This window comes from Girardinichthys multiradiatus, chromosome 23, assembly GCF_021462225.1.
Source record: "Girardinichthys multiradiatus isolate DD_20200921_A chromosome 23, DD_fGirMul_XY1, whole genome shotgun sequence".
NCBI classification, from domain to species: Eukaryota; Metazoa; Chordata; class Actinopteri; order Cyprinodontiformes; family Goodeidae; genus Girardinichthys; species Girardinichthys multiradiatus.
Window position 1 is genome coordinate 29,926,458 of NC_061815.1, and position 24,907 is coordinate 29,951,364.

The window sequence follows — 24,907 nt, forward strand, 5'->3', positions numbered from 1 at the left end:
AAAGTCAGAAAGGGTAAGCTGCACAAATTTCAGCAAAGAAATAAACAACAAATCTGGTGAAAGCAGAAAAAAACACCAGAATATTATAAAAACTGATGCTCAGAAACCTATGGTTATTGAGGATCTGGCAGTAAACCCTATCCTAGTACAAATTCTTGTTATAAACTAGAAAAAGTAATCTTGACAGACATTTTAAAAATGTATCGGAGCTAGACACTGACTTTTATAGTTTCAAGTTTATGTCATGGAAAAAAAAACATAAAAAAAAAAAAAGGAGTCATTGGCTGCTTGACAGGTTAAAGCACATATGTCAATTATCCCCTGGATAATATTTAATTACTATTAGAACCGGCCCGCAGGCCACAGCCGCCCGCTGGCATTTTGCATGCACCAACAATACATTCTCCACAATGCAACGGTAGTCCGCGAAGTCACTGTAGCGTGCACAAGCGGCTTCATTGTTCATCAGCAATCACAGCAGAGATCAACTTTCAGGTACCCCCCTCCTCAAACATGGCTAAACGTAAGGTGGACGCTGAGAACAGGGGTTTCAAGCCAGGTGGGAGGCAGAGTACATGTTCACGGAGGCAAAAGGCAAACCTGTGTGTCTTCTGTGTGGAGAAAGTGTGGCTGTAATGAAAGAATATAATGCAATATAAAGTTTATAATGCACGCACTTTTATTTATGTATTCATCTTGATATTAAGAAACATACTTTGTTTTTCAAACCAATTAAATTTTTTGCTGTTTGCCTGTTGAAAATGTTTTCCCTTGAGGTTACTGACAGAGCCATAACAAAATATTGCTTTATTCATTTAATTATTAAATAATGTACTCTGTGTTAGGTCTTGGTTCAATAGGCTATGTGCAATCATTTCAATATGTTTTAATAAACATTGAACCAGTCTGGCCCTTGGCTTGTAGCAAATTTGGTTTTTTGGCCCTCGGTGTATTTGACTTTGACATCCCTGGGTTAAAGGATACAGTTTAATGGTCCGTTTCATATTTGCTTAGAAGTTAAAACTTTCATGTTTGTATTCTGAAAAATTAAACTGAAGGTCTTTAGAAGTCAAAATTCCCTGCGGGAAAGTCAGTTTCTTACAAACCCCGAACCCAAAATCCAATATGGCCAACTTGCAAATAAAAAAATGGTCTCTTTGCATCTTAAGGATTTTTCTTTAAAACTTTCACTGAAACAGGAGTATGAAGCTTCTTTCGTGAACATGTAAGAAATTACACAGTACAAATAAACTCCTTGTCACAAGTTGGTTTTGCTAGCAGTAGTTAGCTTAGTGACACAGAATACCAGTTTGCAAATTACAGTGGGTTTCACACTTGAAACTAGAACATGTTTATGTTGTGTTTGATATCATTTCCAGATCTAGGTTTTGACTTCAGAGATATACAAAACACTCATAAGCAGCCAATTTGTAAATATTTTGTAAGAAAATTCAAAAATTTCTTCTGAGACTCACTAAAGGCAACCCAACCATCACTAGTAATACTTGTCCTACGGTTTGAGAATTATGTCTTATGGTATAAACACATCTTGCTCAAACAAATCAATAACAATTGAATGTTTTATGTTCAACGGAGACAGAAATGAGTTCATTTTATCAAACCTCAAGAATGGATCTAAATGCATTTTGTGTTTCTATTATATATTTCTGGCTTTGTGTTGTTTGTTGAAATCAGTATATTTATAACATTAGTGTAATATCATTACTGCATATATATTTTATAGAAACAAATTTCATCTGCTACACTCCAATCAGATACATTATACATATATTTACTAGAAATTAGGGCTGAGCGATATGGCTTAAAAATAAAATCTCCGATTTTTTTATACCAAATCCGATTAATCGATTTAGGATATTTTGACAATTTTTGACGCAAACCCCATCTAGTTGGGGACTCTGTTATTAGTTGATGCAGGGGTAGACCAAGCTCAGTCTGTACTTCACTCAGTTCTCTTCGTTTTTTACAACTGTAAGAAAAGGCAGCAGTAGCCTTTTTACAAACCCCTATGGCACGTTCAATCTGTGGGTCCTTCACACCATTCTCTGTATAATAATGAAAACACCAATGCATCAGGTTTACTGTTATAATAAGCTACAATTAACTTACTGGTCAATTTTTACTTTTTTCTCTGATGTTATTTTACAGATGTAGGGACAGACACACACATACTCACATGGTACATGTACATACCATCATGATAAATCATGATGGTATGTACATACATTTTGTATAAATATGTATTATTTGATTAAAATACATGAATTGCTTATACATTAAGTGTACTGTGTATTTTCTGTGGGAAAATGGCCATCAATGCATGTCAAATGACAAAAAAGATGCTATGTATGACATGTATATAAAATACAAAATAAGATTTACGAAATATATATAGATTCGATTCTTACGTATGGCATTATGTAGTTTATGTCCAAAGCACTGGAGGTTTGACCACCCGATGTCTTTCAGAGCTTTAATAATGTTGGTGCCGCTGTCTGTTGTCATAGATGAGTCGGTCTTCGGAAAGGTTCCAGGAGTCCTTTTAACCCCTCGGCATTGACCTGACTTTTGTGATCATCGGGAAAGTAAGCTGTTTGTAGGCAGACACTTCGTAGAGCCCAGTCATCATCGACAAAATGCGCAGTCAAACTCATATATGGCTCCACAAGTCTGTTATGGCAGAGTAAAAACTTACAGCCGCCAGCTCTGTTGCAATCCTTTCACGTGTGCATTTGTACAGGTGGGGCAAGGCAACTTCAGCAAAATATTTCCGGCTAGGTAGTACACACCTTGCGTATAAAGTTTTCAGCAGGTGAATGAAGCCAGACTTTTCCACTGTACAAATAGGCACAGTATCTTTGGCAATAAACAACGCGACAGCATCCGTGATCGCTTTCCATCGGGCCCCAGTCTTTTTGTAGGGAACACTGTATGAAAATGATTCCCCTAAGGTGGGTTGTCTCTTGGCAGGGATTTCTGGTCTGTTGCTGTCCTGAGCTTTTTGTAGAGAGCAGCATTTCTCCCACTCCACTGAGTGCTTCTGTTTCAAGTGTTGAAATAAATTCGTAGTGCTTCCACCTTTAGTAGCAACAGGCTTTAAACAGATTTTACAACGTGCTGTGTGTTGCTCCAAGTCCGTGGTCGCGAAACCGAACCAGTTCCATATAATTGATGAAGTTGTGCCTTTTTTGGGAACAAGGTCTTCCTTGCTAGATGCCATTTTCGGTGTTTCTGTGAGAGACAGGTCTATCACCATCACTAAGCTACAGAGGCCCGAGGAGTTCACTGGCGCGGCAGAAAAAAATTCCGATTTCCCAAAAAATGAAATCTTCATTAATTGCAAATTCGAATTTATCAATAAAATCGATTTATCGCCCAGCCCTACTAGAAATTGACTGTTTTAAGTTAATATTGGCACTGTGTATGGCTGAAGCATACAAGGGCAACAAACTGATAGTCAGAACTATCAGAACTGTAATATAACTCTAAAATTGTCTGGCTACAGACTCTTATCTCCACAATCCTCCCAATCTCAGGATAATGCAGTCTTTTGTCAGGAGTCACACTGGTTATCCACCTCCCAGGTCAATATTCCATGTGTGTCCTCAGTTAGTCACTCTAATCTAATGGTATCATCCAGTGTCGACACAGCTGGATGTAGACAACAAAGACTTGCAATTTTGTGCACAGAATCCAACTCAGCTGATAAATCATACTTAAAGATCCATTCCTGCAAGTGGATAAGATGCTGCAATACATTGATCTCATAGAAGAGCTGAAACACCTTCAATTTAGATGCAGGCCTCCTTGATTTCAGCATGTTTTCTTTTTGTTTTTTTTATCAGTAGCATGTTCTGGTTTTCTCAGCCATAAAATTGATTTAATGTTAATTTTTCTTCTCTGTTCTATCTTTTGCTCTATCTAGGAAGCCATCAGTCGATATCCTTTAGAGGGAGACAGGCTGATGGAAGTGATCCCAGTGGGTGTACTCAATGTATTTGTCATCACGAAGCTAACCCAGAGTGACAGACAGCTCTGCATGCTCACTGTCACACCTACAGGCAAATTTGGATTCCCCAATTAACCCAACACACAAAATGTGCACTGTAAGCAAAAACGAAGTATTACTGGGGAAACCTATTGGGAGAGAAGAAGAACCCAGAAAGCAATCAACTGCACAGAAAGCTGAACCCCATAGCCTTTCTGCTACTCATTAACAATGGTTGCATCACCATATACTGTTATTCACCTCATGTTTCACAGTAAAAATACATGCACTCTGCATTCTCATCATTTCCTCAAATGTGAGATCTTGGAATTTTATGTATAATGTTCTTTTAAATGGTAAAACCTCTAGCAGTCTACTCCTGAGAGCTTGTGAAAAAGGCATTTTAAACCTCAGCAAAAACCCAGTCATTTTCATGCATTTCTGGCAGAAAGCAGTCTTTTTCCTAATAGATTTGGCTTAAATTCTTTTGTAAGCCACTTATTCACTTTGGTCTCTGAACTTTATGCATTAGGTTTATCATTCAGATATTACAGAAATATTGAACCAACAAAAGTGCTCATATAAATAATTTTGGTAAAACCTTTTAAATTTGAGCAGTAGCTAAAATTTGCATTTTATCCAGCACAGTCCTTTTTTAATTTTAGTTACCTTTTTTAATACCCCTGTCACACTGTTCCCTATGTGCCTTGTGTTTATTGGCTTCAAGTAAATAGGCAGAATTGCCTTTCTACACATCAGACACTATCACACACAGTTTCCAAATAAGCCAAGCTGCCACTAATACCATTGAAGTGACATAAAAAGGGATGAGCTTTGCCACGACATGCCATATATTTTTCACACGTGTACCAGTGCTATAAAATAATCTACTCAATTATTGTAGCAGTAACCAAATAATGTGTCTATGTCGCTTGTTACCTTGGCATGCCAAATCTTTGAAGTGGCTCTAACGGCAGTGTAGTCCGACCTACTTTCTGATTAATTCAGGTAATAAATATTTGACCACTGGGGGCACTAGTAACTTGTGTATTAAGCAGGGAACCTTTAGCCCAAGATTGTCAGGGGATCATAACACCATGGGTAAAATGTTTTATTTTTTTTTCTGACACTTGTTTCTGACACAGAGTATACATTGTACATCCTTTCTCACATAACACATGTACTAAAGAAAATGGGGGTGTATCATAACCACTACACACGAGTTGATGTTTCTCAAAATGTGCTTCATTTACATTGAAAGATAAAAAACAGTATTCAACAATGGGAACAAGATATATCTTATTTTGTTTGAAACACCAAACAAGCCACTTGTGGGCTTTTTTATACCCCAGGATTAATCTGTTCAAACTGAATTGCATTGCTCCTCCAAGAATTTATTGCAGGCTGATTGAAATAAAACAGGGATCCCTCTAAGTCCATTAACTGTATAACTGTTTTCTACATACCCATTTTATCTCAGCCCAGGCAGTTCTTACAATGCCCAAATTTCCCATCTTCTTATACTTTAAATATCTCAGTATCATTTGTCTGTATTCTCATGGTAAACAGCCTTACAAAGAGATAGAAGGTTGGAAAGTGGTTGTTTTAAAGCCTTTGCTTTATACAAAATCTTTTTTCTCTTTCATTCTTATTCTGTCTGTCCCTTTACGGTGTACCAGTAGCGCCGCAAGTCTGCACCTTTGATACAGTAGACCCGGTTGCGTCCGAAAGGGCATTCAGCCTAAAACCTCTGCCAAGTCTGTGTCCAAGTTGTACTGACTTGCTGTGGCAGCTTCTGAATAATGGAGCTGCCAAAAGACTCCTCCTCCATTTGTTTTCTCTCCGTGCATTCAACTGGTCCTTAGAAGTCACGAGTTATTCTGTCGCAGACCTTAGCAATAGTTGTTATTCCCTTTCAAACCCAGCAAGAATTAGTTTGATCTTAATCCCTTCATGGGGCTAAAACTTGCACTTATTTGAATTTGCGTCCATTTAAGATACCGTACTCCTATAATAAGTGTATATAATAAATCCAGCAGGGAATCATAGTAAAAGATTTTTATTCTTTTAATTTTTTTTTTTCAACAAGAAATAAGTGAACATGTATGCTCATACCTTTATTTTAGTTTAAATATAATATTTACTTGCCCTTCGATGGACTGACGACCTGTCCAGGGTGTACTCCGCCTCCAACCCATAGACTGCTGGAGATAGGCACTAGGTTCCCCGCGATCCAGTATGGAAGTAATAGAAAATGACTGACTGACTGACTATATTTACTCTTTCCATTTTATTTCTTAGCAGAAAACTTGTCTTGATTGACCCAACATAGGCAACACCATAGTCTAATATGCTGCTTTTTTATCCAAGACACAAGAAAAACGTGTTTGCATTTTAGCAGTATTTTAGCATCCCTTCTGGCCTAATTAATTGAGCTCCATGGTTGAAGGTTATGCGACAAGCATGACTCTCCGTTTATAATAAGCTGCTACAATTTGTTGGTCTCAAGGATTTTATTCTATGAAATAATATCCTCAGACAGAAAGTATTGCTTCCCAGGAGGCTTGAGTTACAACACGTCCAGACTCTGAAAAGCCTGTTGTTAACAACAGCTGTACAGTGAGCTCAGTCCTTGTGCAAGCTAAATCACATGCTTTCATTTCTGATTCTCTTAGTGTCTTGTTTCTCTTATACATTGGGAGATGTATTGATTAAATTAGAAGAAAAGACTTTGAACATGGATGGTTGTCTTGGAGTTATGTTTCAGCTTTGTTTTGGTTTCTGTTGAATTTTTGGTATTCTTGTTCTGAACCAGAAATTCATCTAACTGGCAGTACCACCTAATTCAACGAGGGCAGAGTGCAGCATAAAATTGTCTTATATATTTTATATATTAAGTATTTTCTAGCATGTAAGGTGGAATTTCATAACACATGTTTTCTGTGTGAATGTTGCAAAAGCACTCTTGCTAATAAGAACCTCTTCCTTGTTTACACCTTTTAGTAAAATGTTTGGTGCTATTTTAACTGTTGGTGCGATTTTTTTTTTTCAGATATTAAAACATTCAGCTCTTTCAGAATATACAACTTTACATATTTAACATCTATATTCGACTTTATATTTTTAAAATATTTTGGTTTTTTTGTGATCTCTAATATGCTAATAGAAGCTAATTTTGAATATGTTAGCACGTTAGCAAATTTTAGGAAATAAGATGCCATTCATGTATCAGCTGCTATTAGCGCTTAGTTATTACTACATTGTTATTGTTAGGATAGCCAATTAGCTAATGCTAGCACATTAGCTATAGTTAGCATATTAGCTAACCTTACCTAATGCTTAGTAACATGTTAATTTTTAAATACTACCTAATACTAGCATAATATCTCATTTAAAATATATTCTATTATTTAGTATAATCGCTGAGTTCTTGGTAGTTAAAATCCTATGATTATACTATTGCTAAAGTTAAACTGGTTAACATATTATCTCAGATTACCATGGTAGCAAACAATAGCAAATTCACTAACGCTTTAATGCTTGAATTCACAGCAACACTGGTTTATGTTTTATTCAATAAAACATGAACAAACATTTCTGTAGGCTCTTTTCAAATTTATGGTTCTCGGTTAAAGTGCACTTTTGCCTACAGTGGACTTAATTGAGATTTCACCTATTTAAAATTAATTTTAACAATGCTTTATGTTTGGAGCTTCTCCATTTTTCCTTCTCAAGGTCATCTGCGAAAGTATTCGGCCTCCTTGAACTTTTCAACCTCTTGCGACATTTCAGGCTTCAAACATAAAGATATGAAAGTCTAATTTTTTGTGAAGAATCAACAAGTGGGACACAATCATGAAGTGGAATAAAATTTATTGGATGTGTCAAACTTTTTTAACAAATAAAAAACTGAAAAATGGGGCGTGCAATATTATTCGGCCCCTTTACTTTCAGTGCAGCAAACTCAATCCAGAAGTTCAGTGAGGATCTCTGAATGATCCAATGTTGTCCCAAATGACTGCTGATGATAAATAGAATCCACCTGTGTGTAATCAAGTCTCCGTATAAATGCACCTGCTCTGTGATAGTCTCAGGGTTTTGTTCAAAGCGCAGAGAGCATCATGAAGACCAAGGAACACACCAGGCAGGTCCGAGATACTGTTGTGGAGACGTTTAAAGCCAGATTTGAATACAAAAAGATTTCCCAAGCTTTAAACATCCCAAGGAGCACTGTGCAAGCAATCATATTGAAATGGAAGGAGCATCAGACCGCTGCAAATCTATCAAGACCCGGTCGTCCTTCTAAACGTTCATCTCAAACAAGGAGAAGACTGATCAGAGATGCAGCCAAGAGGCCCATGATCACTCTGGATGAACTGCAGAGATCTACAGCTTAGGTGGGAGAGTCTGTCCATAGGACAACAATCAGTTGTACACTGCACAAATCTGGCCTTTATGGAAGAGTGGCAAGAAGAAAGCCATTTCTCAAATATATCCATAAAAAGTATTGTTTAAAGTTTGCCACAAACCACCTGGGAGACACACCAAACATGTGGAAGAAGGTGTTCTGGTCAGATGAAACCAAAATCGAACTGTTTGGCCACAAAACGATATGTTTGGCGTAAAAGCAACACAGCTCATCACCCTGAACACACCATCCGCACTGTCAAACATGGTGGTGGCAGCATCATGGTTTGGGCCTGCTTTTTGTCAGCAGGGACAGGGAAGATGGTCAAAATTGATGGGAAGATGGATGGGGCCAAATACAGGACCATTCTGGAAGAAAACCTGTTGGAGTCTGCAAGAGACCTGAGACTGGGACGGAGATTTATCTTCCAACAAGACGATGATCCAAAACATAAAGCCAAATCTACAATGGAATGGTTCACAAATAAACGTATACAGGTGTTGGAATGGCCAAGTCAAAGTCCAGACCTGAATCCAATCGAGAATCTGTTGAAAGAGCTGAAGACTACTGTTCACGAACGCTCTCCCTCCAACCTCACTGAGCTCGAGCTGTTTTGCAAGGAAGAATGGGCAAGAATTTCATTGTCTCAATGTGCAAAACTGATAGAGACATACCCCAAGCGACTTGCAGCTGTAATTGCAGCAAAGGGTGGCGCTACAAAGTATTAGTGCAAGGGGGCCGAATAATATTGCACGCCCCACCTTTCAGTTTTTTATGTGTTAAACAAGTTTGACACATCCAATAAATTTCATTCCACTTCACAACTGTTGTTCTTTCTTCACAAAAAATTTGAATTTTATATCTTTATGTTTGAAGTCTGAACTGTGGCAAGAGGTTAACAAGTTCAAGGGGGGCGAGTACTTTCACAAGGCACTGTATTTATACAGTATTTCTTCAACACATTTTCTCATATGTATTTGCTCTTCTAATATTTCTGCAAATTTATCCTTGCTCTTTAAGTATACAGTGTTTACACAGCAATAAGTCAGTGTATGCAGTGTATGGTCCAACATTAGTTCAGTGACCCTTGCATTAGGATTAGCATGGTTATATTACAAAGAAATAAAAAAGATAGGCTGTCATAATTACTATCAAGGTTGTCAAAGATGCACAACCCAGATTATGTAAGTCTGTGTGATTTTATTACTAAGCAGCACTTTCAATTAAACAAAAGCGGGAGACACTGTGGACTGTAATGATAACAGACTGAACTGTGACAGTTCTGTCAAACTAAGAGCTGCCCATTTTTACAGCCATAATCCCCCTGCTTTCTTTGAGCTACTGTAATATAAATAGGGATTTTTTCTTAGGAGACATGGATCATCTGTAAGAGAATGAAACCCAGGAGGCCCTCAACACAATGATGTCATGTGCAGGCGGCTGATGTAACCCAAGTTGAGGTGCTGTCAGCAGTTGTGGATGTACTTGGGCTGAAGGCACACAGAAAATGGACTGAAGCAGCCACACACAGAAACATACTGTAAAAGGAAGAGAGTAACCCAGTGAATGGCAGGAAGATGAATAATAATAGAAAAGAGGAGACGAGATGAGACAGAAAGACGGCCGAGTTGGAGGGCGAGCCAGACGGGAACTACTCAGCCGAGCTGCCCCTCACAGCATGTGGCTCAGAGCTATTTCCATCTCATCAACCCCCTCTATCTCAGTGGCCTTCTCTGTATTCACTGTCATAAGATGCCATGTCCAGAGCTGAATCAGAGAATGACTGATATTACCCCGTGCCTGAAACCATCCATCCAACACTTGGTTGGTTGCAACCTCCTCTGGTCTTCATTCTATCGATATTTCCTTTTTCTATTTATGTTCTTTTTTTCTGCTTCAGCTCACTATCTCTGGGTGGTGCTAGCTATCTGCAATGCCTGTTGGGTGCTGTAATGATTTTTCTTGGTGAGGTTTGCTCCTGATTCACTCTTGCTGTCACCTATCTTGCCTACCAGGCAGATGCTGTAAGGGTGCCAATACATGTCAGACTGAACCTGTGTGAACAGAAACCACAATTTATGTTCCTGTTTATATGTAAAGAATTAAAAAATGGCCTAGGAGGCATAAAGTTAAATCAAATCTATTTAATATTTTTAACTAAATTACCTTGCAAAACTATTTCTAACACATAAGGTTTCCTGCAATTTCTCATTTTATCTACTCTCCCTCACTGCAGTTATAGCTGCAGGTATCTGGTCTCTACCAGCGTTGACCATCTAGACGCTAAAAAGAGCAAAATAGCTCAAACTCAGCCAGATTTGATTGGGAGTGTAAATTGGCTTTGATCTAAACTCTTCCATTGCGGCTCTGGCTCAGTGTTTTGGGTTGTTGTCTGGCCAGAAGATAAAACTTCTGCCTTAGTCTCAGGTGTTTTGCAGCCTCTAACAGATTTTCTTTCAGGATTGAACTGTATTTAGTTCTGCCAGTCTTCCTATCAACTATAACCACTGTCCCTGCCCCTGCTGAAGAGAATCATCCCACAGTATGGTGCTAACACCACTGTGTCTTACTGTTGGCTCAACGAAAACATGCATAAATAAGTGTATTAGTCACCAACCAGCACTGGCTATTGCTGGCAGCCCAGATACTATTCAAGTCAACAGTTCTTGCCTCCACCAAGTCATTCTTGAGACTACACCTAGTAATTTACATCTGACTCATACAGCATCCTGTTCCTTGATCACTGTCCTCCTTCAAACAATGTTATTCTGATTATTTGGAAGATTGTTTTCTGGTTTTGTAACTGTGAGATCCTTGTCCACTGTTCTTTTGAAATCAGTCCCCAGAGTTGTGGTTATTTTCAAGGTGAGAGAGGTAACAGGGCAAACATTTAAGAATTCTTTTTTTTTTCAAATACTTTCAAATACTTTTTCTTTAATAGACTGATGAAGCAGTCTATTAAACAATAGTAGCCTATTCAGTATCTATGTATGACTTCTGCATATTATTGTAGACATTCATTAATTTAATGTTCAATATTTGGCTTTTCCACAATTTGGTTGAAAATATAAAAGATTGAAACATTGACAAATGAATGGAAGGTTAAGTCGCTAAGCTGGTTCATGGTTCACATACAATTTGGGTTTAAAATTTATTTTTACAAGTGTTTCAGTCTTGTACTAAACTGTTGAAAATGTTTGATATTGATGCACCAAAACAAATTTAGAAAGGCTGCCAACATTTCAATGGGATACTGAGGATGAAAGTTCTACAGGTCAAAACAGAGCAACTTTGCAAAAGTCTATTCAACCTTCCAGTTGCCTTGCTCTCTCTCTCTCTCTCTCTCTCTCTCTCACTCTCACAGCCTGAATTAATCTCAGACATGTTGTAAAACTAGTTTCCAGATATATAGCTTCTAACATCTGTCTACTTCCACTAATTTCATTATAAACTGACCTCAAAAATAGCTAACTTTGAATCCACTTTACTCAGTAACAACTTCTGGACCGAAGAGTGGTGTTCTCAGCATGACAAGGTAGTGCTTAAGTATCGTGCTTTCATTGTTTAGAATAAAGTGATTACAACTTGCTGGTTCTGGTTATCAGCCAATTACTTGGTGCTTATCAATTATTTAATGCTGCAGCTTGGACATCAGGTCATGCTCTTTTACTTACATTTGTGAGCTTTTCTAGAACTCATATTTTGTTTTTGAATCTGTTCACCTTTTAATGTTTTGGCATTTTTTTTTGAATAAACTAGGAAAGAAGCCCATCTCTTGTGATATTCATACAAATATCTGTTGCAAAGAAATACCCACTGAGTCAAATGCATAAGCCCCAGCATGCATACATGTATGTATGTTTGGTGAGGACTGAGGAGTTTACTTCCCTGCTGTCTCAGGGGGGGCAGCTGTGTTCTGATGTATTAATCATCTTGGTCCCCAGCTTGCTTATTAATGACCCATCTGTCCCCACTCACTGAAGCTCTACTTCAGGCTTCCTCAGACGCAACCCAACACTCTCTCCCATGATGAAACCCCAGCGCTAGTTTTGAAGGAACAAATTTCAACAGTCAGTCTAAACGCCTGTGTCTCATCTGCATTCAACTTTCTCTGGAGCTTCTCTCCTCAGTTGCTTTGCATTAAGGTGGCAGATGTTGTGCAATCAGGCTTGTCTGTGTGTGTGTTTATGTGTGCACTTATGTAGGTGTATGTGTGTGTGTTGTAGGCTTATCAGGTGAGCCCGGGCAGAGTGTCAGATGCAGTAATGGAGGCTTCAAAGACAAGCGCTGCGGTGAGTTCCCCGGATGGCTTTTTACCAGTACCATAAAACCCCTAAACCCATCCACACACCATCCCCCATTCCTCCGTTATTCCCCCAGAGCCACAGACAGGCACACAGGTAGACACTTGGCCTGATAAGTAATGGATGCAGAAAGGAAGATAAGAAAGCGGATAAGTGGCTACAAAGTATATAGACAGAGTATGTCAGGCTGAGCGACATGTTGAGGATATTCTGGAAACAACTAAAGATCACTAATAGAGGGGGGGCAGCCAGAGCTGCATTCAGGCAGACAACCTACAGAGCAGGTGCTCTTCCAGATCCACCCCCCCCCCCCCTCACTTGCATGAGTAGAGGCACTTCAAACGCCTGACGCTTGTCTGCTGCTTTGTTCTGCTGTTTTCTTTGCAGCTGCAAATGTTGTTTTTGATGCCACCACCATTGATTTGCTTCCTTTTGAATGGCAGCTTCTTTTTATGGCTTCTCATTTGCTTATCTCCATTTTTTTCCCTTTGTACTGTTATGACTGAGTTTATTTTTCTGTGAGATCGTCTTTTGTTTTGCATCGGTAAAACAACCTGGGTTAAGGAGCTGTAATTGAGTGTTTGATCATTAAAATTATCAGTGAAGGTTGATTATTTTCAGTGATCACAGTGTTCTTTCCGTGGCTTTGATGTAACATATAAGGTTAGACAGTTAAATCACAGACATTTGTTGATTATGTAACAGCTCCTCTTTTTGTTGCTGTATTTATTTTCTCTAATAAAGATGTTTTATGGGACTATACAGCAGCAACCCGAGAAGATAAAATAATTAGAAGAGGGAAAACATGTTGTTCTTGCATTACATTAAACAGGTTGGAACCAATCTCCTTTTTTAATGGCTACTTACAAAGGAACAAGCTATAAATGTGTAAAATACTGTATTTGATTGCCTGGATTTGATATGTTTCGAAAGCGCATTTGTCATGATCAAACAGAGAGCCTCAAACTTGCAAAATTCAAAGTGAAACTTTGAATTTTTAGTGTTTTATTTTCTATTCTTTCTCAGAATATACATTCTAACAATGACAGTTCATGTAGTCCTTCCTATATTGTTTGGTGCTGTTTTTTTATTATAGCATTCCACCCAAAAGACGCCTATAAAATAGCAATAAAGCTTTTACATGTAAAATGTTGGTTCCATTTGTTGCTCTAACCTTTTAGTATTTTAGTTGGAGAAAAGAAAATCATAGCAGGCCCTAAAAACTAATCTTTGTTCGAAATATATAATTAGAAAAACTAATATAGATATGCTCTACTATGGATATTTTGTAACATTCACCAATCAGGCCAAGCATTATGACCGCTGACAGGTAAAATGATCGACACTAATCATCTTGTCATCATTCCACCTGATAGTAGATGCAGTGAACATTGTGTCCTCAAAGCAGGAATAAATGGGCAAGGATTTGAGAGGATTCAATAAGGGTAACCTTGGAGATGGCTACACCTGTGGGTCAGAGTGGCTCCCAAGCTGGAGCTCTGCAGTGGTCTTAATATATTAAACAAATGTCCAAAAAAGAAACAGCAGTGACCCAGCGACAGATTTATGGGCGCCCAAGCCCCATTAATGCACGTCTGGTCTAGTCCTATAGGTCAGCTACTGTAGATCAAACTGATAAAATAAGTGTCAGAACACACAGTCGACAGCTGCTATCAGGCTAGATAGCCGCAGACTGGTCTGGTTGCCCATTCTGATCTCTGGCCACAGTCGATAGCAAAAACAGTGGACATTTGAGCTGGAGCTCAGAGAAATGGAAGGGCTCTTTTTGGAAACTGGTGAGCGAGCCAAAGTAGTGTATTGCTTTGAAAAATGTTCGGCTTGAATACATTGGGTGAACTATATTCACTGATGGCTGTAGCTTCTTTCAGCAGGCCTAAGAAGCAAAATGTGGGAATCAACCCAGTAATAGGCACTAGTAGGTCATAATGTTATGCCCGACTTGTGTATATGCTTTAAAAAAGCTCAGCAACTCAGATATGTTAACATATTTTTATCTATTAAATGAAAAGGAACATTGATTATTTTCAAAATATACACAAAGATTAACATGTACTGTCTTGTCTTTGCACTTAGACATATGTCATTAATCACCTCTTCCTCATCCCCCTTTTCCTCCATTTGTTCCCCTATTTGTCCATCCAAACAGCAAACTCTAGAGAACAACCTGACCAACCTGGTGAAGAGGAACAGTGAACTGGAGAATCAAATGGCCAAGCTCATTCAGATCTGCCAGCAGGTTGAGGTATGCTATGTTTATTCACACCATTATGTTGTTCACTTCAGTAAGATTAGGCTTCTTGTCATTTCTTGTGCTCCGAGAGAAAACCTCAGTTACACAATGGCAGCCTGTGAGCTGTCATATTAATTTAATTGTACCAATTTTAGCTGGCAAACGTTAACCCCAATCAGCTGGCTGACAAAATCTGTCTATCTTCCCATATTATTCAGGCTTACCCTAGATTTTATTAAAGCTCCTCTTCCTGCTATGATCACACAGTGATCGTATTAAAGCAAGAGTTCAGTTTTTTTTTTAGGGGCTTCTGTGTTTTTGATCTTATTTAATGTTAAAATAGCTGTTTTATTTAAGTTACAAAGTCTTTCAAAGTTCTAAAACCACTGACAAATAAATATCATAATTTGTTTTATAACAAAGCAGTGGGATCTGTCCTTCTCCTGGCAAACATTTGGATGTCATTTTTGTTTTGTACCTCCCAAAACTTTACCACTCATTTAGAAAAACACACCCACCCTATAGCAGCAAGTAATTACACTTTGACCATAAAAGGGTTGCACTGTGGCGCAGTTGGTAGCACTGTTGCCTTGCAGCAAGAAGGTCCTGGGTTCAATTCCTGGCCAGTGGACTTTCTGCATGGAGTTTGCATGTTCTCCCCGTGCATGTGTGGGTTCTCACCAGGTACTCCGGCTTCCTCCCACAGTCCAAAGACATGCCTGTTAGGTTAATCGGGCACTCTAAATTGCCCTTAGGTGTATGAATGAGTGTGTGCGTGGTTGTATGTGTGTTGCCCTGCGATGGACTGGCAATCTGTCCAGGGTGTACCCCGCCTCCTGCCCATAGACTGCTGGAGATAGGCACCAGCTCCCCTGCGACCCACTATGGAATAAGTGGTAGAAAATGACTGACCATAAAAGCTGTTGGTTTTTTTTGGATTTAAAAAATAAAGTTAGAGCAGGATACCTTGCCTTTGAATGTATCTAAAAGAGTTCTTCTGGTCTTGACTCTGTCTTTTAGCAGAATGTGATCGACGCCACTGCTAAGTAAATGTAAAATTTGTACTGGACCCAGATTATGAACTTTTGATGTTAAATGATCGAACATGGCTAAGACTGTTTAATGTAACTAATTATTCACAGTAACTAGCTGATGTTGTCTCAGATGTTTGTAGATTCTTAGATATGAGCACCTTCATAAGACTAAATGGGTCTGACAAGTCACCAAGTTGGCAACAATGGATGGGAAAGACAAGGCACTTGCATGTAACGTTTTACTACTAAGGTTTTTGCCTCCCGTAATCAATGACTTCCCAGTATAACTCCAGTGAATCTCATCATGGATGGGCTCATTTTTAAGATGAATCAGCCTTTTAATATTCAGTTTAATTTGCACTGGGACCACCCATGCAAGCAAATAATGCTCCCCTGTGAAGTCAAATAAGATTTTGTGTCAAAGGGCATATATCTCTGCGACCCGTCACAAACTGCTTCAGTAATGTGCCACATCTTACTCTGATTAAGTTTTGTGACAACCAGAGGACTAATTCACAGCCTGTTGTCCTGATCTACATCTGGACCTGTGTGCAGCTTTTTATCACTTAAGCTCAAGCTGTGATTTAACAGAGGTACATCCAGAGAATGCTAATATGTCCCCATCAGTGTTCTCTCTATACAGTATTTAAGAGTCACCCACACACACACACACACACACATTTTCCCTCTGCATACTCACTTTTAATAAATGTCTTAATTTCTCTAGGAGATTTGACATTAATAGCTGCTGAGGATAAATGTGTTTTATGTGTACCATCTTTCTCCATGTAGTACGTTTCTTATTAGTGGGGCATGACTCCATTTTCTCTAAGTCACTCTGAGGTCTCCAAGCAGCAGCCCATGCAGCCTAATCAAAAATTAAATGATCGCTGTGTGATTTATTAAGTACAAATAAAATGTTCATCAACAGCGTCTAGAAAAGTGAGAAAGCGCCTGCCTTCTCATTCAGGTTTGCATTCAAGTATCCTGAAAGATAATTTGTTATTTAGCAAAACCATATCATGATTAAAAAAAGTTAATCTTAAGGGGATTATTAAGAGAAACCCCCATGAAGTTGTTAGTTGATGTGATCTTAGCGGCAAGAGGTCAAAATATTGAATATTTGCAGTTGAAATATGTTTTGGTGAAATCAAATTAAAGCACAGTTGTTGGTAAAGTGTAATGGGAAGAGAGGAGAAGACAGACAAGGGAAAGGGAGGACTAATGAGGCGAAGAAAATGGTGAATCCAAAGATAGGAGAAAAGCTGCGAGGAAAAACAGGACGGTAAAAGAAAAACAAAAAGCAAGGGTCAGCAGGTCAAACAGAGAAAGGGGTAAAAAGGGCATACTCTGAATGTTAGCGTGACTGTCAACGATTCTTCTTTTTTTTTTACCAGAACAGACACAGGCACTGTGCGAAGGAAAATGTTCAGTAATAATGCAACACGACACAAAAAGAGAATAAGGAAGTGGGAGTTTTAGCGGAGTGAGACGAGTGTGTGCAAAATAAGAAATCTCTGAAGGGCTTTGAGCATGACCTGGATTTCTCCACTCTCTGTTTGCAAGCATACTGTATTGGCACCAAAGACATGATCAAACATAGTGTGAATTCTCCTCTAGCGTGTCAGCACACACAGCAGCAAGGGCTTCTCATTGGGGAATTAGCTTTTCCTAAGTCTTAGAAAGGATGTGCTGACTTGACTGTGAGTAGGCTGTTGGTTTCCAGGGGGACTTCTACCTTTAACACAATATTTGCTGTTTTTCTTTTGCCTTTATGACAGTCTTGGTTAAGTTTTTTTGAAAATGCATTGTGATTTTTATGTAATAATAATATAATAATATAATATAATACAGATCAATGAGATTTATCCAGCGTTATGACAGTGTCTTGAAAAAGTCTTCATAATGCCTAACCTTATTCAGATTTAGTTAATGTATGTTATTGATGGTGTGTGATTGTGAGGGAGAAATGACAAATAGATTCAAATAAAAATGAGTGTTGAGTTTATTTGTATTCAGCCCCCAGAGTCAATGCTTCGTACAACCACCTCTCACTGCCATTAGTTCCCAGTTGGAGTGAAAGAAGCACATCTGTTAACATCTATTTTCAGGTCTTGCCCCAGATCCTCAACTGGAGTTGGGTCTGGACTTTGAATGGACCTTTCCAGCACATTAATATGCTTTGATCTGAACCGTTCCATTGTAGTTCTCACTGTAAATTTATGGTTGTCAGCTTAAAAGTGAACTTCTGCTCCAGTCTAGAATGTTTTGCAGCCTCTGACTGGTTTTCTCACAGGATCACCCAATATTAAGCTCCATCCATCTTTCAAATCTTTTAAACAGCTTCTTGGTACGTGCTAAAGAAAAGCCTCCTCACTGCATGATGCTGCCACCCCCCTTTTTTTTAAAAAGATATTTATTTGGCACTAGTGGCCTTTATTTTTATTTTTTTACAGTAGGCAGACAGGAAAGAGTGGTAGAGAGAGGGGGAGACCTTCGGAAAATGTCGTCAGGTCCGGGACTCGAACCCGGGACGGCTGCTTCGAGGACTGTAGCCTCTGCATATGATCGCGCGGTACCTGCTTTAACTGTCCCCAAAACGTTGTCCCTTTTGTCTTCGGTGATATTTGGTCTTCCTGATGCCTTTTCTCCATGAATGATTTCTAAGAAATCTTTCAGGCCTTTTACAGAACAGCAGTATTTATACTAACATATTATTACACACAGTGTGTACCTGATGGGTGATTTGTGAAGTCAGATTATTAAACTGGAATCCAAGTAAAAATATAAATAATATAAATTGGGACTTTAAACAATTTCCTTCCACTTTACAATTCCTCACTACTTGGTGTCACTCTATTACATTATCTCCCAAATAATACTAATACTAATAATACTCATATTAATAATAACTAATAGTGATAATAATACATTTTATTTATAATGCAGAAGATTATTTGGCTATGCTCTGTGTTCACGGGCGAAAAGGAGACGCTCGGTTCAGCCAAACTGAAAGCTCAAAAGGCCTTAATAAATATGCTAACACCTTCATGTTAAAGGAGTTCCAAGTTTTTTGATTAGGATGATTTCTTTATTGCTGAATAAAACATTTGGCTCTTGATATTTGAGAACAAAAAAAAATCCCTTCGCAAATAAAATTCTGCCCTTCCCTTTATTTTGAAGTCAGATGTGTTTATTTAACCACAAATGAGCTCAGTCTTATTACTGAACAAGTTTTTAGCATATTCCGGTTGAACTCCCAATGAGCCTTTATACTTAAGCACTTAAAAGCACAATGCAATAGTCAGTGCCTATTCCTTCAAGACATTAAATCTGGTAGTGTTTTATTTCTAGTATCCCTCACATACAGTTTATCTTCTAAGACCACAGTTTATGCTCTTACTAGGGGTCTTCACTAGCAGCTTTAAGAAGTAGGAAGCTTTTAATAAGGTGTTTCGTTGCTTAGAAGCTTTACTCAGACACAGCTATTGTGGAGTAAGCTCTTTATCTAGAAAGCAGTCAAAGCAACAGCCAGTGTTTCCAACCTTTAGTTTTTCAGTTAAAGTTCCATGTCAGCTTTTAGAGCTGACGGTAAAAAGGAAGGAGGACGTTCAGACTTGTGTGTCAACCGATTATGCAGCGAGCTGTAAGTCATTAGTCAAGACCTGTCTGAGTGTGTGTACTCTGAAACTGATCCCTCTGTGTGTAGAATATGAATCAGCTGTTGAAGATGGCTGCAGTGCTGCTTGGTATTTTGTCTCAGGTCTCAGATACTGTCTGCTAGCAATACGTGTCATTAGCAGTTCCATTTTTAGCTAAATCTAGCAATGCAATTGCAACAGGTTAATGGAACATAGTGAAATATTCCATATTTTAAAAAGTTACTGTGCTTTTAATAGAAACAGTTTTTTACTTTCTGGATTTGTTCTCAATCAAGTCCATTCTTTAAATTCAAATTTAAACTAAAGTATTAAGATTTTTATATTAGCCTACACAAAATTTTCAAAGAGCCTTATCAAAGATATGGTGTATATGATTATGATAACTAGGTGTCATATTAAAGTATTACTCATTATTTTTTAGTCAGATTTATACATTTCTGTATTGTAATAATATCTGATCTGTGTACATAGTGCCTTGCAAAAGTAATGAAGCAGATTTAACTTTTTACATTTTATCACTTTTCCCCCAAACTTTCAATATATTTTACGAGGAATTTATTGAATAGATCCATTTATTGAATAGACCCACAGCCCCTTTAATCGAATTAGTTGGGAAGTTAAAAACAGGGTTAGGTTATAAAACAATATCCCAATCTTTGAACATCTCACAGAACACTGCTTTATCCATATTAGTCATGTGCTCCACAAATCTGGCCAAATTTGAAGAGTAGCAAAAAGAAAGTCACTGTTGCTTTGGTCTGGTAAGACCGAATTTTGGTCAACATGACCCCCTGTGTGGTGGAAAACTAACATTGCACATTATCCCCATGGTTCATGCTGTGGGAATGCTTTTCTGTTACAGGCTTAAGGAAGCTGGTCAGAGTTAAAGGGAAGATGTATGGAGCTAAATACAAAGCTTCTGAAAGACTATTTGTCTGAGGTGGCAAACGATTTGAGACTGAGGCACAGGTTTAACTTCCAGCAGGACAGTGAGCCTAAATGCATACAGGGCTCAAATGAAATGGTTTAGATCACAGCATTTCCATCTGAGTATGTTTGGCATAATGTGATAAGTAATGTTCACATAGGCAGCTGAACTGAATGTCATGACAGAGATACTGTTCTTGACTTTTGAAATGTCAACTTGCATATGGCGATTAAATGAAAGAGGATCAACAAACTCGTGGTGGCTTAACATTCACTAAAACTGTGTATAAGATATGAAGCGTAAAAACTAAAAAAAAATATATATATATGTATATTTCGAAGGGGAATTGAAAATTTAAAAACATTGCTAAATCACTGATGTGATGAGACTAAGTTTTCAAAGGAGGAAATCAATGGTCGGACATTTCCCAGAAGGTAGTGCAAAAGTACTGCTCTGCTATGCTTTTGGCTTGGCCTGTCTGCATGGAATCCTGATTCAATGAAGATAGTTTCAGTACATCACTTTTTCTCATTTTGCTTATGAATATCTGCAAGTTCTGACAGCATAATACTATCACAATCACCAAACCTTTTCCCTTTTAACATGGTCCTATTGGTGTCCAAATATGTGATTATGAAGTTGGAGTCCTTTGTTGGACGTTCTGGCGTAGCTATGTGTGGTGGCACATTTTCAAATAGGTGATCTAGCTCTCTTCCCAGAGGGCTATAGCCTGAAGGGTAGAGAGAAAAAAGTATCATTTCAGTCAGACTTGAAATAAGTTTTCTCTTGCTTAATTTTTAATGTATGAAGAGTGTGCACACCCAAGTCTTGTGCAGTTCTCCCTATTTGCCGTTGAAAATAGGGTTCACAAGTGCCCCTGTTTGTGCAAGAACACCCATTGTTTCTGCTACTTTTTGTCATGTCTCACAAATTTAAATAATGGCCTGCAGGTTGAGTGATTTTCAAAAGATACAACTGCACATGAATGCTTCATAATATTTAGATGTTATTATATGACTGTGATTATATTGGTAAAGGCCCTCATATTAGTATATTTTCTATGCTGTCCATATCTATGGCCAGCTGGGAAATTTTGAGAAACGGCATACTCACAAACAATGTATGGCTCTGTGGATGTTTGTATCATGGAAGTTATTACGAAAAGAAGAAAATAGACAAAAAAAAAAAATCATGGAAAGCACATGGGCCAGCACGTATGAGGCTTTGTGGATCAAGTCAAAGTAAACAGCAAGTTGAGCTTACGCAGGGCACTGTTTTTTATGGATGGCAATGTGGATTCTTCTGATAGATGTTTTTGAGACTTATGCATTTTACCTAAATCACAGTCTTTAACAAAAAAAAAAACAATTTCTTGTTCTGTTGTGGAGTGCCTGTACATTAAGACCTAGTTGACACTTTCAGTGGAGCTGCAGAAGGGCCAGTTGAAAAGAGTATTCTGCAGAAGGTAACAGTGTTTGTGTTGCAGGGGGTAAACATTAACGTCAAGACCATAAAAGGGTGTTAGTCCTTTGAATAAGCAGAACGACTGCATAGAGGATTGTTTTAGTAGATGCCCTGTTTTAATTCACAGCGATCCTTGCCAGTTTATTTCTCTTGCTTGATTACTAACCTTTCATCTTTATAATGGCTGTTTATTATATTAATTGTGTTTCTGTGGGCTTCTTTGATGCAACCCTTTTTCGTATTAGACCTCTGAATTAGCAAACAAGAATGCCCAAAAGGCTTTTAGTAGCTTGTCACTCAGTTTTAGAGTTAAAATTAAGATTAGGTTTTGGTTGGGGTCAAACACTGAGGGAAGGTTGAAGGGTTGTGTTGTGTCAGTGAGTGTCCTTACAAAGATACTAACACTAAGTGTATGTGTTTATATGAATAGCTGTGAATAAAGAGGCTTAAGTGGATTGCTGGATAATAATGAGCTTTGTGGAGCGATGAGTGGAACTTGGTTGTTACAGTAAGTGGTTTCATAAGCCCCTTTCAGGCTTCAACTGAGCGTGTCAGTGTCATGTCTCAATAAGCACCCAGTCAGTAACGTCTCCTGACAGCAATCTTACTTGGTCAGAACTTGTGATAATTATATATCACTTTCAGTGAACTGGCTGCACTGCAGACAGAGAAAGTTTCTTTCCTATTGACTCGAGTGGGCATTTTCTATGTATTTGTCACAAAGGAATCCAATATGTGGTGGTATAAGAGATTTAGAAAGAAATCTCCAATACATTCTCATGGAAATCATCCTCAGGTAAGTCAGCAGAAAAGTATGTCAAAAATGCATAATCACTATCTTAATAGCCATTGCCAATATTCCAAAGCATTACTTAAGCGAGAAGAATGATTAAAATGGGGGTTTATCGCAACTCAGTTGTTTAAAACAAACCACAGAAAAATCTCTCCTAAATGTAGATAAAGTGCTTAGAATCTTACCACCATTTGTAAAAGAGCAGAAACTGAAAATGTTAGAAAAAAACACCGTGAAGCAGTTTTTCTTGTTTTTTACTCTTTTGTTAATACCAGTTCAGGAAAGAAACTCCTGTTGTGTAAATGAGGCCTTGCAAACAGTTATGGGGAAAATACTCCCTTTGCTTTGGGCTTTGGCTTTGAAATAGTTGCAGAGCTTTTACGTTGACTGTAAAGCGTTTTACAACTCGCTGAAGGAAAAAGCCTTTAAATACATAATGTGCCACCTTTAAAATACCTAATACCTCTTATTTCAGCAAATAATGAAACAAAAGACAAAAGAAGTTGTGATGGACACTAATGCTGTTACTCACATTACTTACTGTAGATAATACTTACAACTTGGTTATTAAATTTCCAACCTGCATCTGTTTCTCAGAAATGGTTATATTTTTTTTTTACCTTCTACATTAATAAACATTTAATTAAATGTACATAAATATGAAACATGTGAATACATAATGTAACACTGGCTTGAAATGTTAAATGCATTACAGAAGAAAAACAGGATCATCTCGGTAAATTAAAATACCTTTCAAATTACTTCAGTAATTAAATTCAAAAAGTGGAACTCATTTTAGGGTTTCATGCCACACAGAGTTATATATTTCAAGTATTTATTCCTTTTATTTTAATAATCATGTTTTACAGCGAGGCTAGTTGTAGGTGGAGTAGTTGGTTCCACTGCTGCCTTGCAGCCCGAAGGTCCTGGTTTCGAATCTCAGTATAGGGTCTTCCTGCATGGAGTTTGCATGTATGGGTTCTCTCTAGGTACTCTGGCTTCCTCCCACAGTGCAAAAATAGTGACTGTTAGGTTAAGTGGTTTCTCTCAGTTTCCTTTAGGTGTGAGTGTGTGTGTGTGTGTGTGTGTGTGTGTGTGTGTGTGTGTGTGTGTGTGTGTGTGTGTGTGCATGGTTGTATGTCCTGTGTGTCTCTGTGTTGTCCTGTGATGGACTGGCGATATGTCCCGGGTGTACCATCCCTCTTGCCCAATGACTGCTGTAAATATCCGAGCTGATGTCCTAGATCTAAAACACTGATTCCAGCTGCGGTCCTTGCTTTGTGAATGCCCCAAACACCTAAATGAATTTAGCTTGTCAGAAGGCTGACAAGCTAAATTTATTCAAGTGGCTGCAGTTATGCCTGTTGCTTGTGCACCATTTTCTACCACATTTTTATTCTTCCACTAAACATTCTATGCTCTTGGATACAGCAGTTTGTGAACTCACCTTATCCTGGGACAGGGTAACGTGGGGTCTTTATTAGCTGTAGGTGATTATCATCCAGAATAAATGCTTAATCAGTATAGCTCTGTTCGTAATAAATCAAAATGATTTCACCATTTTGAATTAAATTATTAAAATAAATGTTAATTACAGTTATTTTCACTTGTAGATGAATAAACAAGTTTAAAAAAGCTAAACATATTTTCTTGTATCACCTGATTTATTTTTAAAATAAACTTAACAGCATTTGTCTATGCATTTTAACAACACATGTCTGGCGTCTTTCAAGCCTATGTGCAAGAAATGGAAAGCTTTCTCCTCCTAGAGTGTTCTCCGATGTTGTATAAGTTTTTATGAGTTGGTGAACAGCAGAATAGCCTCACGCATGGCTTATTTTGACAACAAATACTGTAGGGCCCAGTCAAGCAGTTAAAGCAACAATGTGCTTTGTGGATGTTTGTGGCGTTGGAGAACATCTCTGATGGCATGCGTCTTTGCGAGGAGAAATTTCTTGCCGCTTGTGTGCATTTTTTTGGACAGCTCTGAAGTTGGCTGTTTAAACTGTTAAAGCCTCAAACTCTCACTGCACAGGGTTGTTTTTTTTCTTAGT

General features: G+C 38.2%; 1 protein-coding gene across 4 annotated transcripts in view; it reads left to right on the top strand.

Annotated features, from left to right (window-relative positions):
• Positions 1-24,907, top strand: part of mid2 (midline 2) — a 210,265-nt gene that overhangs the window by 145,534 nt on the left and 39,824 nt on the right. For 3 of the 4 annotated variants that reach the window (XM_047353898.1, XM_047353897.1, XM_047353896.1), the window contains exons 3-4: positions 12,644-12,709; positions 14,889-14,984. In XM_047353898.1, coding sequence (XP_047209854.1) covers positions 12,644-12,709; positions 14,889-14,984 — 162 coding nt within the window. The remainder of the gene's footprint in view (positions 1-12,643; positions 12,710-14,888; positions 14,985-24,907) is intronic. The other variant, XM_047353899.1, reaches the window with a different exon arrangement.